The sequence below is a fragment of the Schistocerca serialis genome, chromosome 2, assembly GCF_023864345.2.
Source record: "Schistocerca serialis cubense isolate TAMUIC-IGC-003099 chromosome 2, iqSchSeri2.2, whole genome shotgun sequence".
Classification (NCBI taxonomy): Eukaryota; Metazoa; Arthropoda; class Insecta; order Orthoptera; family Acrididae; genus Schistocerca; species Schistocerca serialis.
This window is the reverse complement of record NC_064639.1, coordinates 789856870-789871963: the sequence shown is the minus strand read 5'-3', so window position 1 is coordinate 789871963 and position 15094 is coordinate 789856870. Positions and strand designations below refer to the sequence as shown.

The following is a 15094-nucleotide window of genomic DNA, read 5'->3' as shown; positions in this document are numbered from 1 at the left end:
AGGACATCACACACATCCATGCCCGAGGCAGGATTCGAACCTGCGACCGTAGCGGTCTCGCGGTTCCAGACTGACGCGCCTAGAACCGCACGGCCACACAGGCCCGCCCTCTATCATCAGCCTGCATTGTACATATTATTTCTCTTGTGCAGTTCTCTTTTTCTACTATCTGTAGTCTGTTTAGTTCTCCATCAAACGTCCTCACAACTATAAACATACTACTGTAACTACACTAATGAAGTGCGATAATTTTATATTTCGACTACCACCTTTGTTGTATAGCTTGCATTGTAGACTATTTGGTCTTTCCACACTACCGTTTCTTCCTCTTATTGCCGATCTTTTTAATCAGTTTTCGGTTATGTAATTTTAAAAGTTGTCACATTTTCTAGTTTGCTATTTCCTTTAGATATCTTGCGCTTTGGTGCATTCTTTTGTATTTGTCATAAATTTTGGTTCTTCAGCTTATACTCATCCATGTCTCGAGTTGTTATGTCAACAGGATTGCATTTGTTGACACGTTTAAAAAGAGGTTTATGTAACATTGTCAGTTCGAGTACATTCCTTCAGATTTTCTACATGTAATAATTGATTTTGTATGAGATTTTGTAATGGCATTCCTTCACAAATATTGCCGGTCGAAGTGGCCGTGCGGTTAAAGGCGCTGCAGTCTGGAACCGCAAGACCGCTACGGTCGCAGGTTCGAATCCTGCCTCGGGCATGGATGTTTGTGATGTCCTTAGGTTAGTTAGGTTTAGCTAGTTCTAAGTTCTAGGGGACTAATGACCTCAGCAGTTGAGTCCCATAGTGCTCAGAGCCCTCACAAATATTGGTTACAAATTGTACCGAAAGCGTTTTTTTTTTTTATTTTATTAAACTGTTAATAGATACTGTGGTGTAAGGTTGAGAGTAGCTGCAGCAGTCACTTGTAAAATTTTGTTTCCGAACAACAACAAATTAATGATCAGTCGATTAATACAGTATGTAATAGTGCAATCAGTCTGAAATGTGTAACAGTTAATGTAGAGAGACAGTGTTTACTGGAGGGATTTGAAGGAAGCTTTCACTGGGTGTCATATAAAAAGAGGCAGTTAAGGTGGGTATAGATATATTTTAGAAATATATCAAAGAGTAACTATAAATACAAACAAAGAAAACAGGATTGTTAAAAGACGAGACTAGCCGTGGTAGGCCTTGCCGTAGGCCAGCGCGGGGGCGGCGGCGTAGGCGGGGGCGGCGGCCACGACGGGGGCGGGGTGCGCGCCGCCCTCCCTGTGCACGACGGCGTTGAAGCCGTTGACGGGGTCGGCGGTGTAGTCGACGGTGCGGATGGAGCCGTCGGGTTCGGCGACGCTGTAGCTGCCCTGGACGACGTCTCCGCTGCGGGTTTCCTGCTGCGCCTTCGAGTCGCCGGTGAGGGCGTCCTGCACGTTGTACCCGTAGCTGTACTGGGGGTTGGGGTCGTACTCAGCGGCCACGGCGGCGGGGGCGGCGATGGCGGGGGCGGCTCGCAGGTAGCCTGCCTGTGCCACTGCTACCACTGCGGCCAAGACGATCAACTGCTGGGCAACAAGACATCGCAAAGAATCACACATTGGACTTCTAAGGTAGCAGCATGAAAGAAAATTGTCAACATTCAAGAGCGCACTGCCGTGCTCTCACATACAGAAAAACTGCGCAAAAGTCGCACTAATATTTTTAACACCACGTCAGCGATCCCCTTGGTTGCAGACAGAATATAGGCAGGTCCACTCTTCTCTAGCTATTCTAACCGCCTGCACCAATTGTCAAGCGACTCCAATTTACCATGGATTCTTAAACGTACTTGTTCTCTAATAAGTTGATACGCACACACACACTCAGCTTCCTCCCTATATACTAGCTTCCACTTCCATATTAGAGATGATCAGTCTGTATGTATTGTATTCCCCCTGATCTTTGAACTGGCTTACTTAGACAATAATAGGAGAAAAGTTTTACCTGGAATCCGAACCATTTTGATATACACAGGGGTGATTCAACCGGGTTTTATGCAGTTCACAGTGCCTTCAAATCCAACGTGCAAGAGTTTCATAATCTCTCGCTCGCTACGTGCAAACTATTAGTCCCACAGAAAAATGAACAAGACCTTATGCAGGAAATTTAATGCAGTTAAATTTTTTACTGTGACACGTTTTCGCTAGAGGCCATAGTTCTCGAGTTATTCAAGAAATATGCCTTTGAAGGTCCTTTTGTACGTTTTTCTTGAATAACTCGGAAACTACTGCTTCTATCTCAGTGCAAATGTAACTACATTAAATTTATTATAAAAAGGTCCCGTTCATTTCCTCTGTAAGACTAATAGTTTGCGGGTAGCGAGCGAGAGAATCCGAAAAACAGCGTGCGGTATTTGAAGGCTTTGCGGGTTATATATTAACGCCTTCAAATATATACATATTATATCGCTTTGTAAATCGATATTCATACTTGTAGGCTACATATACAAACGACGGAAACTATGTTTGTTGTTACATAATTTGATGAAAGTCCGTCTAGTCTCTAGTTCGTGACGTCACTTACATGAACACCATCAGTATCTGAGCAATTACACCTCTTCGCCTAATTTTCGCATCACGAACCTAACTTTGCTGTTAAATATCCTGCGTCGATTTAAGCTCTTAAAAATTCCAATCGTCCTAAAAACAAATTGATTCAAACACTTGCGTGCACCAAATACAGCCTGCGCCTAGTCTGATGACACTGGTCTTGGAAATCCCTAGTAGTCTCTAACCCCGGCCATGAAATAATTCTTCTCGAAAATTTCTTCAAAATGCACTATGAATGCACTGCACCTCAACTTAAGTATTCGGCACATACAGCTTGCGATTAGATTATTTTCTAGCTCTACTTTCAGCGAATATACCAATGCACGCCATATGATGGGTAGAATGTTGCCATGTGAGTCAGCCCGAACAAAACGTACAAACTACGATAATTTCATTTAAATAACTTTTCCCTGGTAACTAGTTGGGAAGTCTCGGCTCGTTAGTTGATTCGGGGAAATAGATACTTCTCTGAAAGAAAGAACAAGGACTATAGACCGTTGAAACTGTATAGCTCAGTGCAGTGACCTCCAGACGCTAAGACAAAAGGGACCACTCTGTAATCCATTCGTGACTGGACCCGTGTTAGACAAAACCCAGGAAATGTGATTATCGCCGCGACAGTGGGCACTGCGGAGTACGGCCGCGTGGGGCGCAAACCAGATCTGCGGAGAGAGCCGTTGCCGCTGCCGTTGCCTCACCTTGCAAGCCATGCTGGTGCTGGTGTGGGTCCTCGCTGCTGTCTGCTCGCCGTGGACACTCGCCCCGCTTATATAGCGCACCACCTGACAGCCAACAGCCACCGGTCACCACGCCGAATGCGGCCACACCCTCCGACACCTCGCCACAACTGTTAAAAAGGGCAACGCTTGCTTGTGCAGCAGCTGCAACAATAAATTTACGGTTCCTTGCGACACCCAAGAGGCTGCTATAGCACAGGTACTTCCTCATGTTGTTGTGGTCTTCAGTCCAGGGACTGGTTTGATGCAGCTCTCCATGCTACCCTATCCTGTGCAAGCTTCTTCATCTCTTAGTACCTATCGCAACCTACATCCTTCTGAATCTGTTTAATGTATTCATCTCATGGTCTCCCTCTACGATTTTTACCCTCCACGCTGCCCTCCAATACTAAATTGGTGATCCCTTGATGCCTCAGAACATGTCCTACCAACCGATCCCTTCTTCTTGTCAAGTTGTGCCACAAACTCCTCTTCTCCCCAATCCTATTCAGTACTTCCTCATTCGTTACGTGATCCACCCATCTAATCTTCAGCATTCTTCTGTAGCACCTCATTTCACAGGCTTCTGTTCTCTTCTTGTCCAAACTATTTATTGTCCGCATTTCACTTCCATACATGGCTACACTCCATACATATACTTTCAGAAACGACTTCTTGACATTTAATTCTATACTCGATGTTAATAAATTTCTCTTCTTCAGAAACGCTTTCCTTGCTATTCCCAGTCTACATTTTATTTCCTCTCTACTTCGACAATCATCAGTTACTTTGCTCCTCAAATAGCAAAACTCCTTTACTACTTTAAGTGTCTCATTTCCTAATCTAATTCCCTCAGCATCGCCCGACTTAATTCGACTACATTCCATTATCCTCGTTTTGCCTTTGTTGATGTTCATCTTATATCCTCCCTTCAAGACACTGTCCATTCCGTTCAACTGCTCTTCCAAGTCCTTTGCAGTCTCTGACAGAATTACAATGTCATCGGCGAACCTCAAAGTTTTTATTTCTTCTCCATGCATTTTAATACCTACTCCGAATTTTTCTTTTGTTTCCTTTACTGCTTGCTCAATATACAGATTGAACAACATCGGGGAGAAGCTACAACCCTGTCTCACTCCTTTCCCCACCACTGCTTCCCTTTCATGTCCCTCGACTCTTATAACTGCCATCTGGTTTCTGTACAAATTGTAAATAGCCTTTCGCTCCCTGTATTTTACCCCTGCCACCTTCAGAATTTGATAGAGATAATTCCAGTCAACATTGTCAAAAGCTTTCTCCAAGTTTACAAATGCTAGAAACGTAGGTTTGCCTTTTCTTAATCTAGCTTCTAAGATACGTCGTAGGGTCAGTATTGCCTCACGTGTTCCCATATTTCTACGGAGTCCAAACTGATCTTCCTCGAGGTCGGCTTCTACCAGTTTTTCCATTCGTCTGTACAGAATTCGCGTTAGTATTTTGCATCCGTGACTTATTAAACTGATAGTTCGGTATTTTTCACTTCTGTCTACCCCTGCTTTCTTTGGGATTGGAATTATTATATTCTTCTTGAAGTCTGAGGGTATTTCGCCTGTCTCATACATTTTGCTTACCAGATGGTAGAATTTTGTCAGGCTGTCAGTAGTTCTAAAGGAATGTTGTTTACTACCGGGGCCTTGTTTCGACTTAGGTCTTTCAGTGCTCTATCAAATTCTTGACGCAGTATCATATCTCCCATTTCATCTTCATCTACATCCTCTTCCATTTCCATAATATTGATCTCAAGAACATTGCCCTTGTATAGTCCCTCTATATACTCCTTCCACCTTTCTGCTTTCCCTTCTTTGCTTAGAACTGGGTTCCCATCTAAGCCCTTGATATTCATACAAGTGGTTCTCTTTTCTCCAAAGGTCTCTTTAATTTTCCTGTAGGCAGTATCTATCTTACCCCTAGTGAGGTAAGCCTCTACATCCTTACATTTGTCCTCTAGCCATGCCTGCTTGGCCATTTTGCACTTCCTGTCGATCTCATTTTTGAGACGTTTGTATTCCTTTTTGCCTGCTTCATTTACTGCATTTTAATATTTTCTCGTTTCATCAGTTAAATTCAGTATTTCTTCTGTCACCCAAGGATTTCTACTAGCCCTCGTGGTTTTACCTACTTGATCCTCTGCTGCCTTCACCACTTCATCCCTCAAAGCTATCCATTCTTTTTTTACTGTGTTTCTATCCCCCATACCTGTCAATTGTTTCTTTATGCTCTTCCTGAAACTCTCTACAACCTCTGGTTCTTTCAGTTTATCCAGGTCCCATCTCCTCAAATTCCCACCTTTTTGCAGTTTCTTCAGTTTTAATCTACAGTTCATAACTAACAGATTGTGGTCAGAGTCCACATCTGCCCCTGGAAATGTCTTACAATTTAAAACCTGGTTCCTAAATCTCTGTCTTACCATTATATAATCTATCTGAAACCTGTTAGTATCTCCAGGCTTCTTCCATGTATACAACCTCCTTTTATGATTCTTGAACCAAGTGTTAGCTATGATTAAGTTGTGCTCTGTGCAAAATTCTACCAGGCTGCTTCCTGTTTCATATCTTACCCCCAATCCATATTCACCTACTATGTTTCCTTCACTTCCTTTTCCTACTATCGAATTCCAGTCACCCATGACTATTAAATTTTCGTCTCCCTTCACTATCTGAATAATTTCTTTTATCTCATCATACATTTCTTCAATTTCTTCGTCATCTGCAGAGCTAGTTGGCATATAGACTTATACTACTGTTGTAGCCGTGGGCTTCGTGTCTATCTTGGCCACAATAATGCGTTCGCTATGTTGTTTGTAGTAGCTTACCCGAACTCCTATTTTTTTATTCATTATTAAACCTACTCCTGCATTACCCCTATTTGATTTTGTATTTATAATCTGTATTCACCTGACCAAAAGTCTTGTTCCTCCTGCCACCGAACTTCGCTAATTCCTACTATATATAACTTTAACCTATTCATTTCCCTTTTTAAATTTTCTAAACTACCTGCCCGATTAAGGTATCTGACATTCCACGCTCCGATCCGTAGAACGCCAGTTTTCTTTCTCCTGATAAGGACGTCCTCCTGTGTAGTCCCCGCCCGGAGATCCGAATGGGGGACTATTTTACCTCCGGAATATTTTATCCAAGAGGACGCCATCATCATTTATCCACACAGTAAAGCTGCGTGCCCTCGGGAAAAATTACGGCCGTAGTTTCCCCTTGCTTTAGCCGTTCGCAGTACCAACACAGCAAGGCCCTTTTGGTTGGTGTTACAAGGCCAGATCAGTTAATCATCCAGACTGTTGCCCCTGCAACTACTGAAAAGGCTGCTGCCCCTTTTCAGGAACCATCCGTTTGTCTGGGCTCTCAACAGATACCCCTCCGTTGTGGTTGCACCTACGGTACGGCTATCTGTGTCGCTGAGGCACGCAAGCCTCCCCACCAATGGCAAGGTCTGTGGTTAATGGGAGGGGGGGGGGGGGTCGTAGGGTCAGTATACAGTATTTCTTTACCGCGAGGAAAAGCTTTCAATGAAGAGTCTCAGAGATGAATAATGAATAACGGCTGAAAATATAATTTTGTCCAAACTTTTCCTGCATTCCGTTCAACATTTAAACAGTGCTGCATTAATGTACTCTGCGAAAGGAAAAAGACGGACGTTAGATATGCTTTATATGTGATTTCCCCGACATATACTACTGACGAATATCCCGCTGAGCTCAATAATCTAAAAACAGAGCACTAGCATTATTGGACTTGTACAAGGGAAGAAAACATCTAGAGTTTCATTCAAGAAACCATTTTCGTTGTTGTTTTGGTCTTCAGTTTGAAGATTGGTTTGATGCTGTTCCATACTACTCTATTCTGTGCAAGGCTCTTCATTTATCCTGATGAAGACAACGTCCTGAGTAGTCCCCTCCCGAAGATCTGAATGGGGCACTATTTTACTTTCGGAATATCTTACCGGGGAGGATACCGTCACCTTTTAATCGTACAGTAGAGCTGCACCCCTCGGGAAAAATTACGGCTGTAGTTTTCCCTTGCTTTCAGCCATTGGACGCGGTTAAGGCGGTCAGTCCGGAACCGCGCGACTGCTACGGTCGCAGGTTCGAATCCTGCCTCGTGCATGGATGTGTGTGATGTCCTTAGGTTGGTTAGGTTTAAGTAGTTCTAAGTTCTAGGGGACTGATGACCACAGAAGTTAAGTCCCGTAGTGCTCAGAGCCATTTGAACCATTTTTTCAGCCATTGGAAGTGCCAGTACAGCAAGGTCGTTTTGGTTGATGTTACAAGAAAAGATTAATCAATCATCCAGACTGTTGCCCCTGCAGCTACTGAAAAGGTTGCTGCCACTCTTCAGGAAACACACACTTTACTGGCATCTCAACATATACCCCTTCGTTGTGGTTGCATCTACTACGGCTATCTGTATCGCTATGTTATGCAAGCCACCCAAAGCATGGCATGGTTCGCGGTTCATTTGCTGTGTGGTGTGGAGGGGGAGGGGGGGGGGGGTGAAGAAACCATACAAGCATTCGATTGTAGTGTTTTTTCGAAACCATAGAATTCTTAAATTTGGTTAGATAGCTTTTACTTTAAAGTGATTCCTTCCGATTAAGCTTATCAATCATCGACTCCTCTAATTTCCGCAGTTTCACACTACAACCAATTCCTCTTCATATACTTTATTTCATTCATGTGACTTCAACTCAACTAATTTTTACTTCACGTGTCTTAATATTTTACCCGCAAGGGAAGACAATATTTCTGTATAATTCATTTTTCCAACGATTATTGTTAACCACCATAGAGAACGACAGGTACATACAAACGAAACTTTGCTCGTCATAGATGTGGAGAACGTTTCTTGCATTCTCATAGAATGATCTGAACGATGTGACCCAGCGATTAGCACACTAGCATTCGGGCAGATGACGGTTCAAATACCCGTCTAGCCACCCAGATTTAGGTTTTCCGTGACTTTCCTAAATCACTCCGGGCAAATTCCGGGATGATACCTCTGAAAAGGACACGGCCGGTTTCCTCCACCGTCCTTCCCTAATGCGAACTTGTTGCTCCGTCTCATTAGACTTCGCAGTCGAAGGGTCGTTAAACTCTCGCCTTCTTCTTTCCTTTCTGGACCATGCAGAGGGCTATGGCTAGAAAATACTTTAAAAATTAATCAATGTCCGCAGTTTTACCGCTTCCATGTCACAAAAACCAACTAAAAACTAATCTTCAGTTCCACAGCTGATTCTGGTTAATATTAATAAGAAACCACCACAACTGTACAGATACATTTTTATTGTGTCTCACGACTATTATCGTTCGAAACACCATACTCAGGTTTCCTGCAGTTGAACAAAAGAATAGCTAAGGCAAAAGTCGTAGTAACTTTCCCGTATGAACGACATGCAACTCACATACAAAATGCTCACAGAGTTGTACCACTTCCAAGACATAAGAAGTCTAGATATCTTACGAAACGTAAGCATTAGGAAATGTAAAGGCGCCAGAGAGACGGTTCTGACGTTCCGTTTAATAATGTAAACAAGACTAAAGAAAAATCAAGACTGGCTCGTAGGATCTGTCGACCTACAAAAAGTGATCGATGATCTAAAATGGGGCAAAATGTTCGAAATTCTGAGAAGAGTAGGAGTAATCTATAGGCAAAGATGGCTAATATACTATTTGAACAAGAGTAAAGAAGGAACAATAAGACTGTCTGACCAAGAACGAAGTGCTTGGATTAAAAAGGGTGTAAGACAGGAATGCAGCCTTTCGCATCTACTATTCAATCTACACATCGAAGCAGCAATGGTGGAAGTAAAAGAAAGGTTGAAGGTGGGATTAAAGTCCAGGATGGAAGGATATCAATGATAGGATTCGTTGCTGAAATTGCTATCGCCAGTGAAAGTGAATAACGATTACAGGAGCTGCTGAACCGAATGAATATCCTAATGAGTACAAAAAATGGTAAACCAGAAAATGAGCATAGAAAGTAGAAGCAGCAGAAATCGAGTAACGAGAAACTTAACATCAAAATTTGTGATCACGAAGTAGATGGAATTAAGAAATTCCGCTAATTGGAAGCAAAATATCCCATGACGGACGAATCAAAGAGGACATAAAAAACTGACTAGCACAGGCGAAGAGGGGATTGTTGGCCAACAGATCTCTGTTGGTACCAAACATTAACTTTGTTTGAGGAAGAACTTTCTGAGAATGTACGTTTGGTGCGCAGCATTGTAAGGTAGTAAATTATCGACAGTGGGAAAACAGAAACAGAAGAGAATCGAAGCATTTGAGATGTGGTGCTACAGAATAATGCTGAAAGTTAGATGGACTGATAAAGAATGAGGAGGCTCTACGCAGAATCGGTAATGAAAGGAACATATGGAAAACACTGACAAGAAGAAGAGCCAGAATGACAGGATATCTGTTAACACAACAGGGAATAACCTCCATGGTAGTAAAAGAAGCAGTAGAGAGCAAAAACAGTAGGGGGAGACAGAGACAGGAATACACCTAGAAAATAATTCAAGACGTGAGAGGCAAGTGCTACTCCGAGATGAAGAGGTTGGCGTAGGAGAGCAATACGTAGCAGTCCATCAAACCAGTCAGAAGACAGATGACTCAATAACAACAACAAGAAGTAACGTTAAAGTCAAATTCCGGAACATGATGATCATGCAAACACTCCGTAGACCGCCTATCATAAGGATGACACTATGTCGTATTGGAAGCAATTGTTTTCTGAGTATTTTACGCATTGCTGAATCTATGTACGTTGAGATGAAACCATTGGAGTACTTGTTCATTTTATGGGCTGTTAAGATAATCCGACAATCGGTAACTTACACTCAACAAAGTCGTACCAGCATGTTCAGGTATTTACTTCTCTCGTTGAGCGGCGCTGTTTGAATAGTCTAGTGTACACAGGATCCCATGTTGCTTGTACTCACTGCTTTCCGCGCTTCTGCCAGGTGGTCGACGGAGTGTTTATATAATCGTCAGGTTCGTACGTTACGCACGCTAACTAGACTTCTTAAGTCATGATACTAGCACAACTCTGAGAATTTCTTATGAAGACTGTTGATAGCCTGAGTTCCAGATCGTTTACTCTTGTAAGTTACCATAGCTTTTACCCTAACCATTTTTTGTTCAACTGCGGGTAACCTGATGATGTTCTTTGGAATGGAACTGGTCGTGGCATAATAAATGTGTATTAACACAGCTATTGTGGTTATTATTAATATTGAGAAAAACTTAGTGATTCATTTTCCCGCGACTACGAGGTGAAAAAGTGGAGTCATTTACTATGGCTCTGGTACCTATTAGAATTGCACCCAACTCGCTAAAATCGTAACAGTTCGCAAAGCGCAGGGTGCGGATTATTCCAGGAAGATGAGACACATTGTGTGTTAAATAGTATCCGGACACCCCAAAAAACATACATTTTTCATACTGGGTGCATTGTGCTGCCATCTACACCCAGGTACTCCATATCAGCAACCTAAGTAGTCATTAACGTCGTGAGAGAGCACAATGGGGCGCTCCGCGGAACACGCGGACTTCGAACGGTGATTGGGTGTCACTTGTGTCATAACACAAGCGAGATTTCCACACTCCTAAACATCCCTAGGTCCACTGTTTCCGATGTGATAGTGAAGTGGAAACGTGAAGGGACACATACTGCACAAAAGCGTACAGGCCGACCTCGTCTGTTGATTGACAGAGACCGCCGACAGTTCAAGATGGTCGTAAAGTGTAGGCAGACATCTATCCAGTCCATTACACAGGGATTCCAGACTGCATCAGGATCCACTGCAAGTACAGCTGGGCGGGAGGTGAGAAAACTTGGATTTCATGGTCGAGCGGCTGCTCATAAGCCACACATGATGCCGGCAAATGCCAAACGACGGCTCGGTTGGTGTAAGGAGCGTAAACATTGGACGATTGAACAATGGAAAAACGTTATGTAGAGTGACGAATCACGGTACACAGGAAAAACGTTGTGTACAGTGACGAATCACGGTACACAATATGCCGATCCGATGGCAGGGTGTGGGTATGGCGAATGCCAGCTGGACGTCATCTGCCAGCGTGTGTAGTGCCAACAGTAAAATTCGGTGGAGGTGGTGTTATAGTGTGGTCGTGTTTTTCATGGAAGGGGGCTTGCACCCCTTGTTGTTTTGCGTGGCACTATCGCAGCACAGGCCTACATTGATGTTTTAAGCACCTTCTTGCTTTCCACTGTTGAAGACCAATTCGGGGATGGTGATCGCATCTTTCAACACGATCAAGCACCTGTTCATAACGCAAGGCCTGTGGCGGAGTCGTTACCCCATAATAACATCTCTTTAATGGACCGGCCTGCACAGAGTCCTGACGTAAATCCTATAGAAGGCCTTTGGGATGTTTTGGAACGCCGACTTCGTGCCAGGCCTCATCGACCGACATAGATACCTCTTCTCAGTGCAGCATTCCGTGAAGAGTGTCCTGCCATTCCCCAAGAAACCTTCCAGCACCTGATTGAACGTGTCTGCGAGAGTGGAAGCTGTCATCAAGGCTAAGGGTGGGTCAACACCATACTGAATTCCAGGGTTACCGATGGAGGGCGCCACGAACTTGTAAGTCATTTTCATCCCGGTGTCCGGATTCTTGTGATCACATAGTGTAGATGTTGTATTTCCTGTGTATTGTAATCGATTTTGGTAGAGTTGACCACAACGGAAGGACACATTTGAAGGTTAAAAAAATGTGACACACAAACACACAACGACAAAGGTTTTCATAACAATGTAAACTGTTTCGTCTTTAAGGCAGTAAATGGGCAAATCACAGCTAATGTATCATGCATATAATAAATGCTGTCTAGCTGAAAATTTCATAGAAAAATTGAATTTACAATGGAGGTTATTTAATCATCATGAGTTACTTTCCAGGATGCAATAGATTGATTTACTTTCCAAGAATTTGCTACTATTACATGAGTTTAGGGTGAACTTTTCAGTACCGAAGTGGAGGTGAATATCGCCTTGGGTCGTATTTTACTTGTAACTCAGTGCGTTAACTGGTATACTGGTATATGCCAGGACCGTATAGCAGTTAAGAGGCGTACCTTATACTTCCGAGCCGGCCGGAATGGCCGTGCGGTTCTAGGCGCTACAGTCTGGAGCCGGGCGACCGCTACGGTCGCAGGTTCGAATGCTGCCTCGGGCACGGATGTGTGTGATGTCCTTAGGTTAGTTAGGTTTAATTAGTTCTAGGCGACTGATGACCTCAGAAGTTAAGTCGCATAGTGCTCAGAGCCATTTCCACCATTTTATACTTCCGAACAACATGCCGGCCGCTGTGGAAGAGCGGTTCTAGGCGCTTCAGTCCGGAGCCACGCGGCTGCAACGGTCGCAGGTTCGAATCCTGCCTCAGGCATGGATGTGTGTGATGTTCTTAGGTTAGTTAGGTTTAAGTAGTTCTAAGTCTAGGGGACTGATGACTTCAGACGTTAATTCCCATAGTGCTTAGAGCCATTTGAACCACTTAAACCGAACAACATCCTCGTGAGTGGTTCATGAGCTCTCGTGGAAAAACCTGCACCTGAACATTCTGTAAGCAGCATTGCTTGCGAGCACGTGTGAACTTCCGAGCATGCAGCAGTACCAGCAGTTAAAACAGAGCCATCATCTCTTGAGTGGCCAAAATTAAGACAATTTTGTTGCGAACCTACGTCTATCACGGACTCGATTTCTGGAACAGATTCCAGTTTCTCAAGTATCCACCACTGCGTCACAGGGGTTTTACCGCCCAACAACATCCATAGCTTTGAGAGCCTCAGCCAGATCGAACGTCATGAAAATTAAGCCCGCTCCGTTTGGAATGGACAATGGCTGTCTCACGGTTTATTAAAGTGGATACAATCTCACCTTTGTTCCAGAGATGGTGTCGACTAACAGCGGACGCTACCTTGCCAAAATTTCACGTGAATGCGAATGGAGAATAAGGCTCTACATACGGCTGATTCTAGAATGTTTTATCGTCTGTGGTGAATAGTACAGACTGTCTTCACCGAAATGCCCCAGTTGTAATTCGTTACTAACACGAAATTAAATTAAATAAATTTATTCCTTCTCAAAATGTGTGTGTATGTTAAGTTTTTTTAAAAAAATCACGACATCAAATCAAAACACGTCCAAGCGAACCACTGCGGCGACGTGAAGATTGTCTAGTCTTCAATTATTTCAATAAAGGTGGTCTTGATCGCATGTAAGTAATTTACTTCATTGATGACCGGTCCCCTGCTGTCACCAAGGAGAAAAATGATCTGATTTGACCCCATAACAGATAAAAACCTGTCACAAATTGAAATAAACAACTTACATGTGATTAAGGCTGCTTTTATTGAAATAATTTTATTACAGTTTCATCAGTCGCTGTTTTCTATGAAAAGCGTTCCGAAACTCCTAAATGTTTAGTCTGTAATCAGTTTCCAACTAGGTCCCCTGCAACATGTGCAGAGAGATGGCACCGATGCCTTTCACAATACAAGAGAGGGGGTCTTATGGGCCTCTGCAATGCCGTGGCGAACACCCTGTCCTTCATGTTGACCCAGAGAAAAAAAGGCAGTGATGTGATGTCAGGCGGACAGAACTGCTAATTCATTGGCTGATCACGTCCAGTTCAGTATCTTGGAAACGTTCGATTCAGAGCTCTACGAACATCCAACGACCTGTGAGTTGTATCATCATCTTGTCGAAAACAAAGATTTGGTTGCAGATCTTCAACATGAGGAAAATCAAACATCTACATCGTGTCTAGATAAGTCGTTCCGGTGACAATTTCGACAGCAAAGAAGAACGCTCCAATTATCTTGTCACACATGAGGCCTCGACAGACGTTCAGTAGAGGGGTATCTCGCACCTTTATCCTGATGCTGCGTGCGTTCTGTGACCCCTAAGTGTGAACGTTATTTTTATTCACAGATCCAGAGACATGTATTGTGCCCTAATCAGAAAACATTACAGCTGACAAGAGATCAGGATTCTAGTCGATTACGTCAAACAATTAACATTCAAATCAATATCGCTGTTATTTGTCATCGGGCTTTATGGCCTGCAGAATCTGCGTCTTGTACGAATAAAAACACAACCGCTTCTTGTGGACCTTATGAGAAGTCGCATGTTGTATCTGAAAGTCCTGTGAAGTTTGACAAACGGATTTGCGTGGACTTCGTTGGAACTGTTGACGCGCATTCACAAATCGTTCTTCAGAGACACGTCTCTTCTCTACACGCCGCGTCATATTGCTGCCTGCGTCCAGACACTGCCTGTGTCACGCTTTTAGTGTATTGGCGTCTGGCGCTACTCTCTTTGCGCCTTAGCAATGGATTGAAACTCTCCAAACTAACGCATAGTTTGTGCCTTATCCTCAACTGACGCCATTTTCGCTTGGACGGATAACAATGAAACCGTCAAAACGTGCCAAAAGCTGACAAAAGTTAGGCAGCATCTTGTAATAGAACATTATGAAAGAGAATCCACAGCCTCCCAAGATCCGAGATGTAAAAAAAAAAAAAAAATGTAACGTCTATATAAATTTTTCATTGTGTTTTTGTTTTAAAACACCTGCTGGGACTAGCTCAGCTCCTTGTATCACTCACTTCCTGGTGATATTGTTATCATTGTACAACTTAGATTAATTACATATTCTCCAAAGTAGCACTACTTTTGTTCAATGTTACTAATATTTCCTGTCCTAACACTGCT

The 15094-nt window shown here is 43.2% G+C and overlaps 1 protein-coding gene across 2 annotated transcripts; it reads right to left on the bottom strand.

The window, feature by feature from the left end:
- Positions 1-917: 917 nt before the first annotated feature.
- Positions 918-3313, bottom strand: LOC126458016 (cuticle protein 21-like). Of its 2 annotated transcripts, none has more exons than XM_050094798.1 (2): positions 3284-3313; positions 918-1559 (listed from the first exon to the last, which is right to left on the bottom strand). In XM_050094798.1, the coding sequence occupies exons 1-2, from the start codon at positions 3293-3295 to the stop codon at positions 1179-1181; spliced, it is 393 nt and encodes a 130-aa protein (XP_049950755.1). In that variant the 5' UTR covers positions 3296-3313; the 3' UTR covers positions 918-1178. The 2 variants fall into 2 exon arrangements, with proteins under 2 accessions (XP_049950755.1, XP_049950754.1); XM_050094797.1 differs by having other exon boundaries at positions 918-1562; positions 3284-3310.
- Positions 3314-15094: the final 11781 nt, after the last annotated feature.